At 41.8% G+C, this 20,186-nt stretch overlaps 1 protein-coding gene across 4 annotated transcripts; it reads left to right on the forward strand.

Annotated features, from left to right (window-relative positions):
• Positions 1 to 118: 118 nt before the first annotated feature.
• On the forward strand, positions 119 to 20,114 carry ATP6V1C2 (ATPase H+ transporting V1 subunit C2). 4 transcript variants are annotated; one of them, XM_062573032.1, is made up of 15 exons: positions 119 to 208; positions 1,235 to 1,393; positions 2,925 to 2,992; positions 7,437 to 7,522; positions 12,470 to 12,564; positions 13,320 to 13,411; positions 13,916 to 14,025; positions 14,733 to 14,784; positions 15,307 to 15,405; positions 16,390 to 16,458; positions 17,426 to 17,518; positions 17,950 to 18,043; positions 18,334 to 18,431; positions 18,839 to 18,968; positions 19,727 to 20,114. In XM_062573032.1, exons 2-15 carry the CDS (start codon positions 1,265 to 1,267, stop codon positions 19,820 to 19,822), a joined length of 1,311 nt encoding a protein of 436 aa, XP_062429016.1. In that variant the 5' UTR covers positions 119 to 208; positions 1,235 to 1,264; the 3' UTR covers positions 19,823 to 20,114. The 4 variants fall into 4 exon arrangements, with proteins under 4 accessions (XP_062429016.1, XP_062429018.1, XP_062429019.1 ...); XM_062573033.1 differs by lacking the exon at positions 119 to 208 and adding an exon at positions 347 to 409; XM_062573034.1 differs by lacking the exons at positions 13,916 to 14,025; positions 14,733 to 14,784.
• The last annotated feature ends 72 nt before the right edge of the window (positions 20,115 to 20,186 follow it).

Genomic DNA, 20,186 nt, shown 5'->3' on the forward strand with positions numbered 1-20,186 from the left:
CGCCGCGGCCCTTCGGCCCGGTCCCGCACCGGCCCCGGGCGCCTCACCGAGCATGTCCGGGAGCCGCCCGCCGCCGCCGCCCTGCGCTGCGCTGCGCTGAGGCACCGCGGCCGGGCGGGCAGCGGCGGCGCGGCACGGCACGGCACGGCACGGCTCGGCTCGGCTCGGCTCGGCTCGGCTCGGCTGCGGGAAGCGGCGCCTCGCAGAGGTAAGCCAGCACGGAGGGCGCTGACCGCGGCCTCGGCTCCGCGCTGCGCCTTCGGCTCCCCCGGCCGCAGAGCCGGGCCCGGGCGCTGCCGCCCGGCTCGGCCCGCTGGCAGTGCCCCGGCCCCGGGGGCAGGCAAGGCTGGCTCCGGCAGCGGCCGCCCCCGAAGGCACCGCTGGGGCCCGTCGGCAACGGTGCTGAGCGGTAAGTGCCAAATCTCCTCTACCCCGCTCGCCTGAGACCAAGATGCACCACACAGGAGAGACGCCTGGGGAGTCTCTGGGGAGAAGAATGGGAGAGCTGTGTGTGCCGGTCCTGCTTCTTGCTGTCCTGCTCTGATCTGTTCAGTTAACACGGGTTTAGTTGTCCCCACGGATTTTGGCCACAGTTCTTTACAGATACTGTGTTTTGCTGATACTCTCTCTGTGCATCATGACTTGCCTTTCTTCAACTCCTTCCCATCAAACTTGGAAAGAAAAACACAGAGGAAGCTGATGCTCCATCTTACCAATGGCATCTCTTGCAACCTGAAAGTTCAATGGCGGACTTTTTACATTTTATTTTCAGTTCTTGCCTACAAGTACCCAAAGATTTGAAGCGACAATATTAATCGAGTAGAAATCCTTAATTACATTTGGACGGTTTTCTGAAGTCTCCAAACTCCACAAAGGAGACTGGCACTGATACGAGTTTTACTGTACAGTGCAAATGAGAACAGGGTGGGAGGGAAAAGGGGAGGAGGAAGCTTCATTTCTTCATTCCGAAGAATGTCCTGCCCAGAAACTGGATGAAAACCCTGAGAAAGGAGGAACTGCTGCACTTTTTCTGTGACATTCAGGAGAAGGTCACGTTCATGTTCCATTTCAGTCTGAGACAGAGGAATGACTCACTGTCCTTGTGTTTCAAAAAAAAAAAAAAAAAAAAAATTACTAATCCAGGGGGTTCATTCTAACTTTTTCTGTTCTTAGGGGAAAAAACTCATTTTATACAGTACTCTTTTAGCCTCTTACTTGCTTTGTGTTTCTACAGGGACCAGGAGCAAAGGGGAAAGACTAAATCATGTCAGAGTTCTGGCTCATTTCTGCTCCAGGAGACAAAACAAATCTGCAGGCCTGGGAGAGAATGAACACAGTGACATCTAAATCCAATCTGTCCAGCAACAGCAAATTCCATATTCCAGACTTAAAGGTAAAAGGGGGAAGGGTTTGGATATGGGAAATACAGCAATCCCAGCCAGGGGTAAAGATTTTTCAGATTGATATAGGATTTCTCTTTTGGGATAATATGCATAGAATAGAAGAGGATTGCAATTACAGAATGAATTGTAGTCAGCTGAAAATTGATCAGAGACAAGTCAGTCTGCTTGAGGCTTTTGTTCATATTGAGAGGATATAGGTATAAGAAGTGAAGATGACTAATTAAATAACTGATCTATTGCATTCAGTGTACTATTAATTCCCAGTCATGAAAGTCGTACAACATTGTACCTCTTGGATCACTACTACCAAGGGAGTAGTTAAGTATCTAGAACTACACCAGTAAGACTGCTGACAAGAGAAGGTAGTCCCTTATAATTCATATTAGTCTGTGGGAAGTGGAGGTGTGTTTCATTCAGCTACATGACCAGGTGTCATATAAATAGGAATATTATTAATCCAGGATTTTCATGTTTTTGCATTACTTAATCCTTATTTTAAAAGATATGCAACTTATTTCAGTTATGGGTATGAAAAATTCAAATACGTTGCATTAAAGTCAATAGATCTACAACAGATGTGCAGCTTGGTTCCATGGGGTTGCCATCACCCATCACTTACAAGGCATCCAGGATTTGGCCTTAATCCAAAAAAAAAATGTTGAAAATTATAACTTAAGTTATTCCAGTTACACAAGGATGTAAGTGAAATAGGAGTGTGGCATATTCTTAAATAACAATTTTCACATGAACATTGAAGACTGGAAATGTTGTATTTTACATGCGTATCTGAGATAGCTATGATTTTATCATCTATGGGCCTTACCCAGCTGGTGTTGGTGTCAATTCATAAATTTCAAAGTAAAGCATTTGCAATATCTGAAGATGCAGCTCTTCTTATTTTACTAATTGTTTTCTGTAAAGTTTGTTTCTTCTCCTGTTCTCTTTCAATTTAACCCTTCATATAGTCTGCCACACTGAGTTGGTGATATTATGAGAAGAGGTTCAGTAATATATTGCAATACTATAAATGCAGGACAGAGAATCATACAAAAGTAGATATTGGACCTAGAGGAAAAGGTTTTTATGAGAGACTTAGTCTTTGGTAATAGCGAAGAACACAGTCAAAGACTCTCTTTGGAGTAAATGTTGCTGCTTCCCTTGTTCCTCTCTGTACATAAGATTTGTCTTTTTTATGTATCTATTGTGTGCATTTCTATTCAATATTTTATGAGGTAAAAGATCAGTCCATGCTACTTGATGATTCAGGAATGAAAAATAGGAAGGAAGACACTGATGTGTAATCTTGAGACTATATACACAGTTTTTCCTTTATTGGAAAAGGGTTTTTTTGCCCTATGTCTCGTGAAAAGGAATTGCTACTACTTTCCATTAAATGAATACAGTTCTGTTAAACTTATGAATTCATAAATGCTAAATAGAAGTCAATATACCTAATACTCTGCCAACAGAGACTTTTCACTGCCTTGTGCATTTTTTACCTATTTCTCATCTTTTGCACAGGTTGGGACACTGGATGCTCTTGTTGGACTCTCAGATGAGTTGGGAAAACTTGATAGCTTTGCTGAAAGGTAAAATAGATCTTATTTACTACATACAAATGAGAAACAGTCTTTTGTTTTTATGGGATGGTATGTCCTTGTGTTCACCTCAGTCTGACTCAGTTTAACCTGGACTGCAACTCAACTGAAGTGGATAGCTTTGTTTAACCCTTGTGTTGATTATCATAGAGTCATCACAAATAAAGGACCATTCCTTAAAATTTGGCTAAATTAAGTCAGTGACAGTGATTTGCACAGTGATCTGCTTGAGTGGTAGTTATAGGTGTTCAGGCCTTTGGTTATTACTGCAGAGATCGTTCATGCTGGAATGAAGTGGGAATGTGAGTAAGAATAGGGAGAAACAGTACCAATGTGAGTTAGCTATCCTAGCAGAAGGATCTGCTGACATTAAAAAATACCCAAGCAATTATGTATTTGGGTTTGAGGGTTGCAAAAATCATGCAGAACTTATTTTCAGAAGGGCATAACTAATTCCCAACTTTGTGAGGAATTAGGATATCTGAAAAACCTGCTGTAGGTTACGCGCTCAGGTTACTGAAGGTAAATTTAAATGAAATGTCAGTAGTACCTCCCTAGGCTCGCTATCTCCTTCTGTTACCTTTGTCATAACTTGGTGCAGGTTATTGTTCAAGTTGAATGCCACTTTACTCCACTAATTGTCCCTTTAAAACAAGTAATGCCACTCATCATAGTATATGCCATGGGCACTGAGCAAAGGGCTCAGTCAGGCCCTAACAGAGTAAGTTGCTGAGAAAAGTACTCTTCCTATTTGTCTTGTTTATCTATAGAGCTAAGAAATCAAGATGGATCAAAGAGTTGTAAAAACAGGGAAAAGTGAGAAAAATGCATCAGGGTGGAGTAAGAGCAGAGAATAATCAACACGAATGTAGCAGCATGTAAAGTGCAACAAAGAAGTACAAAATTGTTTTATGCATAAAATAAATGTCCCAGGTTTCGATTATAAATTGCTATTCAAAGGTTAAAGTGCCAAGCACTTACACTTAGTTGGAGTAAATGACATACAGAGGGTTACAAGCCTGTTTAAATGACCTGGGCATTTACATTCCTGCTCCTCTGACACAGCTACCTGCTGAACTGTTGCTAATAAACAAAACTGCCAGTAAAGCCAGGCAGCACAAACCTGTCAGCACTGCCTCCTGCCAGGACAGCAGAGAAGGGGCAAGAGTTTGCAGGGTCTATTGTTTCCACATACTTTTATTATTTATTTACACGGGGAGTCAGAGTATTTTTCCATGTCACCATATGGTAGCATGGTGCTCTCTGAGGCTCACAATCCCCTGAGTGACTCTTGCTCAGGGATTCTCCCAGCTCCTAGGTCTGCAGAGCATTCTGTGGTGTCCTGAGATTGCAGGATGGCTGCTCCCAGTAGTATAAGGGGGCCTAGCTGGTAGTGCTGCTTAATACACAGTATCATTTAAAGAATTATATGCTTTTTTTTTTTTTTTTTTAAAAAAAAAGTAATGATATTGTGATACTTTCACAAGCAAAATGTGTGATTTTTCCAAGATGCTATAATAGGTTACATGGATTTATCTTTATACATTGTCTATTCATAGATTTTTATTTCTATTACTCAGCTGCAGTTTAGTTGAAACCCTCTCATTTTACATCACAGCATTTGAACATAATATTTGCTCAGGGTGGAATTAATCTCATCCAAATTTAGAGGTTTAAGAACTAGTTGCTGCCATAGTCAATGGGGCTCTTCTGTAGGATGATCTTCTTACCTACCTCAGACAACAGTGTTATTCAGGGAGGGGGTTTTGCCTCTCCCTGTATAGGTGACAGACTATAGCTAGTCAGACTTAGATGAGTGAATCCCGCTTGCATTTCACAGGAGTGAAGATGAGGCGTAGAGACTAAACTGGGACTGGAGAGCACTTCTCTGGCACCTCGTGAGGCTACATGCTGGCCATATCCTATCATCTGCAGGGATGCCAGGGTGTGTTGGCCAAGTAGCCAGGTAGCCAGGTCTTGACTGAGCAACCAGAATTGTAAGGTGTACCAGAGCCCCCATTTGTCCTGCAGTCCTCACCTAGGCAGAGAGACTGCTGTCTCCCAGCTATCAGGTTAGCATCTGAGTGCCTCAACAGGAATGAATGTGAATCAGATCCATTGCAGTAAGTGCTGGTCTATATGATTTCCTCTTGGCTGCTTTGTCCGTTACGCCTTTAGCCTTTTGCTGCTGTTCTTACCCCTGGGCTGGAGTCTTGTTTTGTTCCAAGTTCCATTGGGCTTTCTAGGCATCATGAAGAAGCTGAAAGTCAGCCAGGTCTGAAGGCTGAAAATTGCACAAGGTCTCAGCTGACACAGAGCTGCTGTGGTTGACTCCTGCATTGTATCCACAGCCTGAGCACAGACAAAATGCAAAGTTCTCCAGCAAAACTAAGCTGGTGCAGGGTCCCTAAGTAGCTGCAGCTAGTCAGTGAAAAACTAGAGCAGCCCTTAGATGGTAGTGAATGAGAGTGAAATAGTGCAGATTCCTCCCAAGGAATGAGGGATTTTTATCTGATTCACTAGTCACTTGCCTAGATTTTGAACTGCACCTGTCTAGAGTCATGAGAATAGCAGCAATTCTGACTACTACATTTGTGGCAGCATCAACAATCACTGGTCTTTCCTCCCCCATCACACAACAGGAAAACTTTTCCAAAAACTGTGAATTTCTTCACAGGAATTGAGATGGACAGAAATCTTTACCCCTATGAATTATTCCTTATATACAGCCCACATATCTGCTTTGCAGCACATCAGTGAAACTCTTTTTCTCTGATGCTTTCATGGCATCTGTACCTGACCTGAAATCCATTTCCTGATTCCATGATTGTGATTTTCTGACAGCCACAGGATGTCACAAGACACGTTGCCCAAACATTGCAATACTCTTTCATTCTCTAGAACACCTTCAGCCACTATAGTTTCCTCTCCCTAAGCAAAGAAAAGAGAAAGAAACCTGCCATTATGCTCCATTTCATCTCACCACCTGAAGGATTATATCCATTTCATGTCTTTGCAAATTTTATGATCAGCCAGTTTATTTTCAGCTGTTTCTTTATTTACCAGATGTAGTCAACTCGGAACTGTTAGGGGATTGAAGACAAATTATGCAAATGTTTTTGAGTACAGAAAGATACTGGAACAATGAGAAAGGTTCTTCAGCCTTTATGAAATAGGTACTTTGACTAGGGTTAGAGGGATGTTAGAGGGATGACAAAGGGGCTTATCAATTCCTTTTTAAAACAAGCGAAGAGTAGGTAACCCAGTGGAGAGAATGTTCTCCAGGAGAAGCTCTGTTCAAATCCCTACTCTGAATTGGGCAGAAGGAGAATTTGAGTCTAGTTCTCTCACATCTTAAAGAAGCGTTCAGTCTGCTAAACTAAAAAGCATAATGAAAGGCACAACCACCTCTTCCTACCTGTAAAGAGATCTCATTGCTTTTAGTAAAAAAGAAAAAGAAGAATGGTGCTAAACATTCCAACAGAAATCTTGGAAAGTCTCTTTTTTCAAAAATGGTAAATGATGTAAAGGACTGTTTTTGTTCTTGCTTAGATTGCTTAGTAGTCACTGAACTGGAGGATCAAGAATTCCCCTGTCCTTACAAGGAGATTAAGACCTACTGCTCTGAGAGAAAGGCCAGGAAAACCCAGCAAAGAACCTTGTGGGTACAGCCACTCTGTAATGCTGGGCTGGCAGTGACTGGAAACTGTGCTGTGAGGGAGCCAGGCAGGCCAAGGATGTCTGGCCTTTGGGGCACTAGCACAGGCTCCCAGAGCAGGTGGCTCTTATGGCCACCTTGAGCTCAGATCCACTGAACATCTCATGGATTCCAAGCTTGCTGCCCTTCCTGAAGAGGGAGAGGAATGAATGAGAAGAGAGAAAGCAAATCCCCTCAAGAAGTGGAATAAGAAGGAAATTCTCACTGTCAAACGAGAAAATGTTGTTGTGTTCTACTAAGTACTTTGTAAGAACTTTATTTTAGTAAGCCATAAAAATACATGTAGTATCCTGTGGAAGAGATCTATTTCAGCCACTGTTAGTCTGGAATATTCTGTGTAGCCTCTGAACCCTTCATCATTGCTAGAGTTTTAAATATGTGTTTCTTTTCTTCTGTTTTCTTCTATGAGTATCATGAGATATAATGTACAGAAGGCTGAATCTTAACCTTGTGAAAGTCTAAAACACTTATTTCTTTTGGAAATGATATTGCCTAGAGTATGTTTACAGAGATAGATGTATTTAGAAATAAGGCATTTAGTTCAGCAATGTGCCAGAGGTCTATTATCATTATCATTTGTAATTTGAATTACAAATCGAACTGCCTTGCTTCAGAAGTATTTTGTTTGGCTATCTCCATGTTAATCAGATAATTGTGGCAACTGTTCTATATTCATTTACTTTCTTCACTAACAAAGTTTCTCTTATTACACCTAAGCGTAATAAAGAAAATGGCCCAGTACATAGGAGAAGTTATGGAGGACTCAAAAGACAAAGTCCAGGAAAATCTTCTGGCCAATGGAGGTAGGTGCTGTGAATGTGAATACCTTGATGCTTGGTTACTGCCTGTGTTTGCTTCAGAATATGAGCATATAGAATCCAAACACATTATGAAGGACAAACATCAGCAAGACTTTTAATAAACACATCTAAAGGCTGATCTCATTTTTCTCAAAATTTTTAGAAGTTTTGTCCCGTTCCAGTTTTGCTTCCAAGATAATGTTCAGTGTCCAGTACTCCTTTAAGGAAGGAATTTTTCCAGCACCAGACCTGAGGGGTGAAGAAGAAAGCAGGAGATATTCTCCTTCATTTCTAAAATAATTTAACTCTTTTGGAGGTCTCTATGGGCCTAGTCACTTACAGGCAGCTAAAGTTTATTCTATATGGTTGCACGACATCCATCAGAAATATAATGTTTCTTTCCTTCCTACAGTGCTGGGATAGAGGATGTGTTCAGACAGCTGTGGGTCTGTCTGACATCACAGGTGGATGTGCGAGGTGACAGCTCTGAAGCATGAAAAACTTAATCTAATGGAGAGTTATGAGTTGGTTGTGAGCAGCAAGATCAAAAATACCATGTTAACAGTCAGTGTTGCAATAGCAAGTGAGGCCTGAGCAGTTTTTGATACTAAAAACTCAGTATATGTGTTTCTTCTATTAGTAGAACTACCCTGCTGTTCTACATCAGGCAGGTAGATATGTGCTCTTTATAGGCCTGTACAAGCAGCAGAACACAATTTCTCTGTGGCCCAGAGGGAAGGCTCTGCTGGGCTCTGTCTGTATGCCATTTCCTCAGGGAAGCCTGGACTGCAATCACAAGGTTGTGCCAGAAGCTGAGATGATGTGCACATGCTACATGCTACTCCTGTCGCGAATGAATTCACTTTGGTTTCTCTTCTGACATCCTGCCCTGGCTGGCAGCAGTTGCATAGCAGAGGATAAGAGCATGCACTGACAGCAGAAGCACTTCTGGCATGACAAAGGGCTATGGGAGCAGAAGTACTCTATCGTATGCACCCTTGCATCATTGCTAAGTATTCAACATGGTGCTATTATAACTTCCATGGACTTACTTCCTACCTTCATCATATGATCCTTAAGGCCCTAAAGGGAATCTGTATCAAGGACAAAACTAACATATGAAGACTGATGGCTCCCTAACAGGGATCTCCACACATCTCTTTAGATCCTGAGTGGGTTTCAGGGCTGCTGAAAAGTGTGGTTTTACCCAGCTATCCAGGAAATGTTAGAGCGAAGCTAGGTGCCTTACACATGCTACTACAGGCTTGTAAAGTGATACCTTTAACTGGCAGAGGAAGAAGCTAAAAGTGCATACTCCATCAGATCCTTTAACTGCCTGTAATGTACTTCACATCTGTGTGAGTATCTTAAGGGGAGGAAGTTCTTTTAGAATGTCGTTCTTGCATGAAATAAGACTGGCATTTGATGAATATAACTGCTTGACAAGTACAATAATCTCACTTATTGTGTTTCAGGGCTAAAGGACAAAATGAAATATCTAAAAAGTATGTTGAGAACTAGTGATTGCAGTGTTCTTGCAAGCATGCATTTGTGTGTATTAGTGCTAGAGACAAGTCTTGGTCTGGTTGTAGAGATACAGTGATCAGGTTACGATGGATTTCTCAAGTAACAACCTCGTAGCTTGATCACGATATCCCTATGACTTGAGAAACAACAGGTTTAACTTATTTCCTGTATTTCCTCTTTTTACATCATTTTGCTTTCCTGTCAGCTCTGCATGTGTTGTAATAGAAGGATGTGGAAATTACTTGACTGTACATTTTACTAATTTCTGTCCTCTGATCATCTGAGTGATTCATAAGACTTCAACCTTTCAAATATTTTTGATTGTGTATTAAAAAAAATTAGTCAGTTTTAGTATAGAAGGATTCTCCTAATATATTTCAATGTCATTCCTTGTAGACAGCAACAACATAGTTGTAGGGATTCTTCCTCTTCTCCTTTCCCAATTAGGAAAGGAAGGATCCTAAAATTGAAGACTTCTTTGAGGTCATAAAGTCAGAAATGAGATTATAACATATGACCTCATGCTGCACGGTCCCATTTCAGACTATTAAACCATTCCAACTCAAATTTTAAGTTACACTATGCAAGCTGTCCCATTTTAGCTCATTTTGTGTATATTCCCAACAGCAGTTTAGCCCATATACTGACTAAGTGGTGGCTGGGTGTCTAACAATTGTTTTGTTAGCTTTGTGCAAAGGAACACGGAAAGTAGCAGAAAAATACAGCTCTTTTAGCTAAGTGAACACATGTACTACATCTCAGTGGGCAAAAGCTGAAAGCAATATGGAGAGGTCTCTCTTATAGAATGTGTATTTGTGTATTATTGGAATTTCAGAATATCACAGCAGCAAAAAATGCTTTCTTGCACATGATGGAATCAAAAATGTGAAATGTAAGTAAAGCTCTTCTTCAAGGGTTCAGACCAAATTCTGTTCCACTTACAGTGATGTTAATCCAAAATTAATTTTAAATTTTGATAATCAATGAAATAACTCCATTCTTTACAATGAGCTTAAAACTGTGATGAACAACAAATTAAAATGAGAAGCATGAATATTTTGAAGAATAAAGAGTTTTGTAGGAAAAACATTTAAAATAGCCTTTTACAGTAAGGTAAGTAAATCAGAGGTTTCAGCCTGTGGGCACAGGGCACAGTGGAGCAGGAAGTGTCTCTTTTGGATGGGCAGCTATGAAATATATTTTAGAAGTGGCTCGACAAGTTCCATGAATGAAGGGACACCATCCCAGGAGTGTCAGGGCTCTTTAATACCAATACTGCTTGATTATTTGAAACTCCGTTCCATTAATTTGTTCACAGAAGGGAAGTTTTTGCCATCCCCAAGAGGAGGCTGTTTAACTTCCCTGCGCCACTGCCAGAGCACTGCCAGTGCACTGCTGAGGGGAAAGGTTGTAAAATGAGTTGAAGTGTCATGCAGTGCACAAGTGCCTGACATTTGTATTCTACTGAGATTAAAGACATATAAGGGTGGAAAGGGCATGTGTATGTCTTGAGGGAACTTTCATATCTCCTCAGCTATAAATAGGGCGGTATCTGTCTTTAAAGAGTCAGTACGTGAATGCACTGTTCCTCCACACAGCTGTGTAATACCATTGTAATACCAAATTCTTTGCAGGTTTCATTTCTGATGAATTTAGCTAAGGCTGAACAGGAAAGCTTAGGAGAGAGGCAGCAGGATGAAATCCTTTAGTCATATCCACATCATATCCCTCACCCCTTGAAACAGGCACCAACAGAACTGTTGCATGAAGACTACTGAAACCATAATGCTGAAAATGCTCCCATGATCTTTGTTTTTCAAGTTTTTTTGATTTCCTCCCTTTCTCTTCAGAGACTGTGAGCAAAGGCTGCCACAAAACTGTGCACGCAGTGGCTATGTGAGAGCTCTGAAGTTTTGTCCCTGTCCTGCACATTCCCTGTGCAAGAGAATCTGCTGTTCCCTCATCAGACCTGGGAGGAAGGGCTACATCTTTGCCCTGTGACTCATGTACATTGAACGTGTGGGAAGTTTACATGGCTGTTTATGGTTTTGAAGAAAGAGGGGGAGAACTCAGTCACACCAGTGCTATCTACCTCCTGGACAGGGCTATCCTTTGATAAGGAGCCTGTGTCCTTCTAACACAAGACTTTCCATGCTTTGGAAATCTAATAAGGTAAACTGACTCTGTTGTAGGGTGAGAGAAGCCCATGGAAAGGATAGTGCTCTCCTGCCAAAGGTATTCAGTATCACACCACATAGTGTAGTACCGTCAGCCTGGTAGTGTGGCAATTAAGCAACTTATCACAATCCTTTTCACATAACTCACTTCACAAAATTTTTCCCACACCCTGCAAGACCATCCACAAGAAATCATGCTCAGTCCTTGCTGCATGTATGAGCCAACTCTTTGGACAAGGTAGCAAAGAGCTCTGAGTAGTCGCAGCATGTCCCCTCCTTTTACTTAGCACCTTGACCTTCATTTATTCCCCATTTCCCCAGAGCAATTTTCCCAGATACTCTCCATGTGCACCCTCTTGGTCTGGAAGCAAGTCCACCTTGTTGATGTGAGTCGGTGCCTCCAGCTTATTTGTCCAGACACTAAGACAGTGTCTGCTGCCTTTTCCAGCCTTCCTAACCTGCAGGGTGAGAGTCCCAGCCCCTCTGTTTTTTTGTATCAGGTTTTGTGAGTTTTCCCCACCCCATGAAATTGCCCAAGAATGCTGTAGGAGGGTGTTTGGCATCCTAAGGGTCTCTGGGCTCCACTAAGACAAAGAGCTGTCCACTTGATTGTGCGAGCTGTTGGAGGAGAATTTTTATTTGGTACCATAACATTCCCAAGCCTTAATGTTTTCTGGTGTTAAGGAGCCTTGGTCTTCAAATGAAATAAAACAGCTAGAGCTTGTTCTAAGAGCTGGATGTCCTGTGCATCATTTGTCCTCAGTTCTTGGAAGAAGCTAGGGCTCTTAGGGTTCAAGGCTGACTTGTTTTGGAGGGCCATGCTCTTAATATCTTGGATCAAGCTCTCAACAACCCTGAATATTACTACAGGAGCTGGACCCAAAGTATTTTTCTAATAGCTCTTGCTGAGATTAAATTCGGGCATACTGAATCCCTCATCAAGACTGAGATGTGTTACATGACCTATTTCTACAGTGGACATTGGATGCACATCGCTTTGTCCTGCTGGTACAGCCGATTTTGCAGTATTAGTGTTAACAGATGTAGTGCAAAAAAATTAGATTCTGGTTCAGCTTTTTCCAGGTTTGGAGTATGATTTGTGCATATTAGATCAAGATCAAATGGATCCAAAGCTATCTAGTTCAAATACACCTCTAATGTTAATGAAAATTACATCTAGAATATAGCTGGGACTGCTACCCGAAAGTAACCAGCTTGATTTAATACATTTTTTTTGTATTTTCAGTTGACCTAATTAGCTATCTGACCCAGTTTGAGTGGGACATGGCCAAATATCCCATAAAGCAGCCACTGAAGAATATATCAGAAGCATTAGCAAAGGTAAATTATACTCTAAATTGTTAAAATGCACCAGAATGGGGAATCATGTCTTTTTGAAGTTTTTGGTCTCCTCTCACGAGAGTCAATGAGAGTTTTGCCTTTGGTTTGGGCACAAACAGTCTCAGAAGCACACATTATGTGCTGAAACAGTTGGCGTTATTTTAATTTCTTAAATCTTCTGGCATTATTTCATTTTTTTTTATTTTATTATTTTAATTTTAATTTCTACTGTAATAATACTAATATATTGAAACCTGTCCACTCCATAAACATATGACACTTTATCAGATTTTGACATGCTTTCTTCACTTTATTCCCCTTTATAGTAATATTTTATCATTTTTAGAGACTGCAGTATTATTTTCCATGTGGAGTTTTCTTGCAAAATTATTGGCCTTATGTTAAATCAAACACGTTGTAAGTTGGAACAGTTATTTACACTCTCAATTCATTGGAGAGGAATGATCTGTTGTATGATATTGCTAATATATGAAACAATTAACTTGCTCCTTTAGGTACAACTGTAATACACACAGCTAACTGAATCCTACTTTCTGAAGAGGTCTTTGCCACAGGGGAACTCGTTGGCATCTAGGTCTGATATTGGCTCACTCATGGCCATAACCAGGTTGCTGTACAAGGGGCTGCTGACAGCTGTCAGGTTCTTTCTTTACAGCGCAGAGGTAGAGGGAGGAGGATGAGAGCAATGCATCCCAAGCATCTAGATGAATGGCTTTTTTTTACTTTGTTTCTAGCAAATCACTCAGATAGAAACAGACCTGAAGACCCGCGCAGCTGCATACAACAACATTAAAGGAAATTTGCAAAGCCTGGAAAAAAAAACTATGTATGTACAACACATGCCTGTCCCCATCTCTACTGGCTGAATTGAGTAAAAAGCATGCCCGCATTCACTTATTTTCAGTGGACCATGTGTTCTGATGGGAACAAATCTGGTGTCTGGCTTTGGGGCATGCTAGCCCCTCCCAGACCCAGTGGAAGATAGGGGAAGCTGTTGTGATCAGCATGTCTTAAAATCAGCTTGAGGGAGGCTGCAGTTCCTCATGATTTTACGGGCAGTGTCAACAGATAGTCTTGGGAAAGAATCATAACCAAATGCTCCTGCATTGTTCTGACAAGATTTCAGGGAGTCATAAATTAAATCAACTGAGTCAACTGGGTGAATTCCTTTGCAACTCAGAGCTGTTTCCAACAGGAGATCTGTAAATGGTGTTCCAGCAGGTCAGCTTTACAATATTTTAGGCAAAGGCTGAATTCTCCTTCCCTGCTGTGCTTACTTCAGCAGCAACCCAGTTAGTTCTTCTTTTCTTTCTTTCTTTCATTCTGTTAGTGGGAGCAATCATAGATACTCACTCAGGCCTTCCCAAAGGTTTTCTCTCTTCTCTTCAGTTGCTGATGCTCTTTACCTCTGTCAGTGCTGTTATGTGGATTTTCTCCAGGGTATGACTTCAGAGAATACTTAGTTCTTGTACTGTTCCTGTAAGTAGTAAATGTAGAGCAACTTCAAAGATGCTGTGCAAGCCCTCATCCAATGCATGCTCATGAGTGCCACTCTTTCCTACACAGGCTCATGCTCTAGGCAGAGTGTGTTGGTCCCTGCCTCCCTGCCACTGCAGGCAGTGCAGCTGGCAGCCTACCTAGAAACCAGCCCTTATATTCCCTGCTCACTTCTGCAGCTTCTCTCCAGCTCCACAACTCCCGTGTCAGCTTTAGGCACCCGAAGAGAGGCAAAAGGTCTGTGTAGGAATGTGAGCAGTGCAAGGGCTCTAGGAGAGTGGCAAAGGAAAAAAGCTGAGAGCTTATGGTCCGTGTCTGTCTCCCTCTCACAATGCTGTCTGCCTTTAAATACTGGCCTCTTTGGTGTGAACTTGTGCCAGCTGGCTTAGGTTTAACAAACAGCTAATGAGATATTACTGGCCATGTAATTATTGTTCAGACTGGCACAGCTAACCAAAAACTGGTCCTTCCTCACTCCTGCCCCACAGGGCAGTGACAGGGAGGGCAGGTACTCTCTTCTCATGCCCCCCAGTCCCTCCCTGCTGGGCATGCCCAGCCAGCCCTACTCATCTGCACTTACTAGGTGTGCAGCTCTAGTGCGACTTTGTATGATTAAATAGGCTTAGGCTGTAAATAGATACCCTCCCCAGGTCACACAGTACCCGCATGTGAGGCTGCTGCTCCCACTGTCCTCAACTGGAGGTAAGCTCTGCATGCTCATGCGAGTGACAGCTCATCTGATGCAGTCTAGATATGCCAGCTTTGCTATGGTGGCTCAAGTCTTTACTAACATTGTTTACCGTAACTGAAGTGTGGTTACACAGTCAGCTTAACATGCAGCCTCGAAAAAGCAGGTACCTCCAGCAAGATGTAGCAATGACTAAGGGACAAGTGGTAACTTGAGACATGCACTTTTCCAGCATCTGCACCATTACTATAAAAGCAACAGCAGCAGAATAGTAGAATTTCACATAGAGAAAGAGCATAAACTAGCCTAGTGCTAGTCACCAATATTCTGGCATTAGAGTTAGTCATTTTTTTCTTTCTTTCTAATTGCCTTAAAAAATCACCATGTGCAGACGTTGTCTTTAGCCACCTTCTTCCTCATGTTCCCTTCCTCAGTATATACTGCTACATAGCAACTGTACATACAGTGCAGTACTTCCAGTGTGCCACTGCTGGGTTCCTGCTAATGTTATTTCTTCTTTGTGTTGTTCATTGTAGGGGAAATCTACTGACCCGGACCCTAGCAGACATTGTGCACAAAGACGACTTTGTTCTGAATTCTGAGTATCTTATCACACTCCTAGTCGTAGTGCCAAAGTAAGGCTATAATGTGTGCACATGTGCTCAAGTGTGCTATTGAGTTTCAGGCCTAAACACTAGATCCAAGCAATATTAACTCTTTACAGAGTGGCTTCTCAAACAGCCTCCTGGCAGCAGGAATAGTAAAGTGTTTTTTTTTTTTTTTTTTTTTTTTTTTTTTTTTAAAAAAAAAGTGGGGGGCAGATCTTTACTGGAACTTAGCCAGTATATAAAAAGGATGAGACCTGCCATGCTGACAGAGCCTCTGCCAGTCCTGTGTTCTTAAATACCTGCATGTGGGATGGCTGCCTTCACTGTCAGTGGCAAAGTTACAGGGTGTCCTTTTTTAGAAGCCTCCACAAAACTTTATCTTCTCAGTAAAGCTTTTTCACAGTATACATACATACAGTACCATCAATCTTCTGTCTGTGAAAAACATTTTCAAAAAGCTGAGGTAAGTTTTTGAGCTTTTTATCTACACATGTTCATGTTCTCTCAGATTTTCCCCCAAAACAGACTTCTCATTTTGCAAACCCTCATCCTTCTCTTGAGCCTCTTTCTCTCAGTGCCAGCACTTCCCATGTTTTCAGTACAGCATGAGATCAGGCCTGAGGCTGCACAGATGTAGCACACCCACCTGCAGACTGGCTGCATCTTGTGCAGGGGGGCTGGAGCACGCAACACTGTGTAGCAGCCTGGAAGTGTGTGCCAAAAGCCACATACTTCCCATCTTCAGATCCCTGCTTTAGACCCTTCCTTGTGCCAAGCCTGAAGCTGAGGGGCGTAAGGGTGCGGCACTGAGGAAAACGTCTGTCTTCAGACCAGCTGGTGGCTAAGACAGGAGAGAGAGGGTAGGAGAGGCAATGCCTTTATCACATAACACAACCCAAAGAGTTCCAACCTCCTACCCCAAGCTATTAGCATAATTAACTACATTTATCAATATGTTGCTTCCTAGTATACTGTATTTATTGACTGTGCTTTGTTCTGTGTTACCAAAAGGTCAAGCTACATGCAGTGGCAGAAAACCTATGAGTCCCTCTCTGATATGGTAGTGCCTCGCTCCACAAAGTAAGTTAAATTTCAGTTTAAACTCCCAGTTTGCTCCAGAGATCCCTGTCATATTTCTGTTCCTCAAATTACTGGAGCCTGGAGGAAATCATTTGTCTAACACATGGATTCCATGTTAACATACAGATTTGCCCAGTCTCATTTCTGCTGCAACCTTGACTAAAATGAGAAATTGCTCTGCTGAAGGAAAGTATAGATGGTGAAATAAAAGACTGTTAGAGGTGTTTTCCAATTAGTTTGCTGTTCCTTTTTCCAGTAATCTAGTTCTATCTGCTTTCAGTGTTCACCCAAAAAATGAATGACGTCCTTTGCCTTTTGTGAAAAGCGGATAAACATGTTACAGCAATGCAGGCAGAATTCAGACTTAGGTAAACACATACAACTTTATGGAAACCACTTTGACAAAGACCGAACACTATTCTTGCATCTTTAATTGCTTCCGACTGTAGAAAAGTTAATTCAGTTTCCAAACTGTTATTTGTATCAGCAAATGCTATATTAACACTTATCCTTTCACCTGGACTAAAAACTCCTTACTATAAATTAAATATTCTACTGCTCAGATCAAAGCACATAATGGAGTCAAATCCAGGGCACAAGAGTTGTCAGTAATATTATCTGAAATGGAAGAACTAGACATGGAGGGAGAAGAGGACGAAGACAGCTGTGTGCCACTGTCTGTCTCAAAGGCACAAGTACAAGGGAAGTGCAGGAAGATTATCAGGAGACACAGAAAAACAGATAAGCAGAGTATACACTGCGATGGATTCAAGTGACTGACATCTAGATTTGAAATATTGTAGGTGATGCTAGTAAAGTCTGTTCCATATTTCAGCCACAGCAGGTCTTGAAAAGCAGGGTATTGTTCACTATCATAAATGAAAAAAAGAACTGCAAAAAGGGGAATGTGAACAAGACGTGAGTTATTTGTCACACCAAATCACAGCAGTGAATTTCCCTCCTGCAGAATGATTGCTGAAGATGCAGAGGGAGGACTCTTCACAGTGACCCTATTTAGAAAAGTGATGGATGACTTCAAGGCTAAAGCCAGAGAGAACAGGTAATGATCACTGATTGCTCCGCAGGCCGGGCTAGCAAACAGATATGGGGATAAGCGAGGCCTGTTCTTTGTACAGCACAGTTAAATGCATCATTGTTTTTAAAGCTGCTTTACTGTTGGGTCTGCTACTGGCCCTAAAGGCACTGAGAAAGCAGGGTGGGAAGGTGCTGTGACAGCAGATACAGTGAATTCATTCTTTAAGCCCCAAACTATGGATCTTGGCATTGTTCTTCCTGCTGTCATGCCGCAGAGCAGCCAGAAGATTCACTCTTGCTTTCTAAGGGTAATTTCAACTCCCACCTTCCACATACTTTAAATAGTTAAATGACCAGCAACTTCAAAACATCCCATGTGTGCTTCTCCGGAAGCAAAAGAAATGGGTGTGCATATCACACAGAATATAGATGAGAACAAATGTCTTTCCATTACAGGTTCATGGTTCGAGAATTTTATTTTGATGAGAAAGAATTGAAATGTGAAAAAGAAGAGCTAATGAAATTAGCTTCTGATAAGAAGCAACAGTACGTAAGTAGCACATGCAGTTGATGACCCCTCCGTTGACAGCGTTTGTTATCAAGTGTGCCTAAGCAGCCCTCACTCCCAACAGATTCCCAGGAGCTCTATTCAGCACGGAAAGCTGGGGCACAGGGTAGATAACACAACCTGTCCAAGGTCACTTGAGTTTGCAGTAAGCTGGAAGCCAATGCCAGGCTGCCTGAGAATGAACTCAGCACCTCATCAGTTTTAACGGTGGGAGCTGTGGAGCCACTTCAAACAGCAAAGGGACCACAGCATTGTTTTATCTGCTTTCATAGGGCCCATTACTGCGCTGGCTGAAAGTGAACTTCAGTGAAGCATTCGTGGCTTGGATTCATGTGAAAGCCTTGAGAGTTTTTGTTGAATCCGTCCTGAGGTAAGTGGGTAAACATGCAAGGCTGGCAGAGATTCCTACAGAAGTCAAAATGCACAGCTCACTTTCTGGGGCTGTTCATTCATGGGTGAGAATATCCATTTTACACACTTGAGTCCAGGAGCTCATAGGGGACAATACAGGTGACTACCAAAAGAGGTGACATATGAAGTTGACAACATTTTTTTTAGGAGTGCTTTCAGGGAAGGTGGAAACTGAAAAATATAGTTTAGTTTCCTTATGGTTTCAAAAAGAAAATGCATTTAGGTACAGAGGCATCACAACACAGCTGAGATTCTGTGATGCAGAAACAATCAGCTAGAGTGCCAGGAGATTGAAGAGAGAGAGGGTAGGAGTGGGCAGACGTGCCTCCTCCCAGGAAATGATCATGTACATTGATGTGTTTCAAGGTATGGCCTCCCAGTAAATTTCCAGGCAATGTTGCTGCAGCCAAACAGGAAGTCTGTAAAACGCCTGAGAGATGTCCTAAATGTGGTCTTCAAACACCTGGATGAAGTAGCAGCAGCAAGTATCATGGATGTATGTATTTAGATTACAACTGCACTTGCTATAACTTGTCACAGTTTAGTCAAATGACCATGCTCGTAATTTAAGAGCCAGAGCAAGCAATTCCTCATGCCTTGCAGTGCTAGCATCCCTGGATGCAGCTACAGTGATCACTTGTACTTATAGAATGGATTAGGATGACAAGTAGAATCAGATCAACACACAGATTGTTTACACTTTCCTTTGAAGTATCTGATGTTTACAGCTAGGTCTGTTCCATTCAGGCAGTTTGTCTAGGCAAAAAGCCAAGTTGTCTATAAACCCTCAGACAAATGCAAACAACAAAAATGAACCCAGACCAAATGCTGGGACTATGACACCTCCCTCCTCTGTAAAGATCTGTTACTGACTAGACATCTCTGCTAGTACTTCAGTGGATAGTGATACTTGCTTTTTCTCTCCTTGCATCTCAAGCATGCAAAAGATTACTCCCACTAGGATGAACTATCACAGTTAAAACAGCTTAGTAACAGGCAAGCATGAGACTGACATTGCATGAAAGGAAGACAATGGAACCAAAGGTGAATTCTCAGTGCTAACTGCATCAGAATAAAGCATAAGGCAGCCTAAAAACACCAAGCAAATTCCAGATTCACACAGTGAACTCCAAGCACTAAGCAAAGAAAGCACACCTACAAGCATCCATTCCATCTACCAAAGAAGTGTGTAAAAGCAGCTGATTAGCTTGGAACAATTTTCTGGTGCTAAAGTAATATTCTCTCCTTTTACAGCCTGGCATGGACATCCCTGGCTTACAACTGAGTAACCAAGAATACTATCCTTATGTCTATTTCAAGATTGACTTCAGTCTTCTTGATTGCAGCTAGAGAGAGAATTGCTCAAACCTAATTAAACATTTCCAAGAAACTTCTGTTACTTGAATAAATAAATCAAAATGCAGGTATCTCAGTAGCAGGATGATAGTGTAAAGATTTTCCTAACACCTCCAATAATTTAAAATGACTTCACTATAACTGCCTCTGGTTCGCGGTTTTCAGAAAACATTTCAGAATCAAGTAGTATTATGGCAGTATTTATTCACTTTGTTTTTTTTCCCGGAGGAGGCAGGGAATGAAAGAGAACCTTTAGTGGACTTGAAATAAAATGAATTTTAAAAACTGTGGTGGATAATAGATCTAGTAGGCATGTACAGTCACGGTTTTATAAAAAAAATACACTTAAAAGTAGACA

The sequence above is a fragment of the Rhea pennata genome, chromosome 3 (genome assembly GCF_028389875.1).
Source record: "Rhea pennata isolate bPtePen1 chromosome 3, bPtePen1.pri, whole genome shotgun sequence".
In the NCBI taxonomy this organism is placed as follows: domain Eukaryota; kingdom Metazoa; phylum Chordata; class Aves; order Rheiformes; family Rheidae; genus Rhea; species Rhea pennata.

Bases quoted from the DNA above. Each gene is read 5' to 3' on its own strand.
- ATP6V1C2 (XM_062573032.1), top strand. From the start codon at position 1,265: ATGTCAGAGTTCTGGCTCATTTCTGCTCCAGGAGACAAAACAAATCTG. The intron at 12,565-13,319 runs GTAAATTATACT...CTTTGTTTCTAG, and splicing joins TATCAGAAGCATTAGCAAAG to CAAATCACTCAGATAGAAAC. The intron at 18,432-18,838 runs GTAAGTGGGTAA...ATGTGTTTCAAG, and splicing joins TTTGTTGAATCCGTCCTGAG to GTATGGCCTCCCAGTAAATT.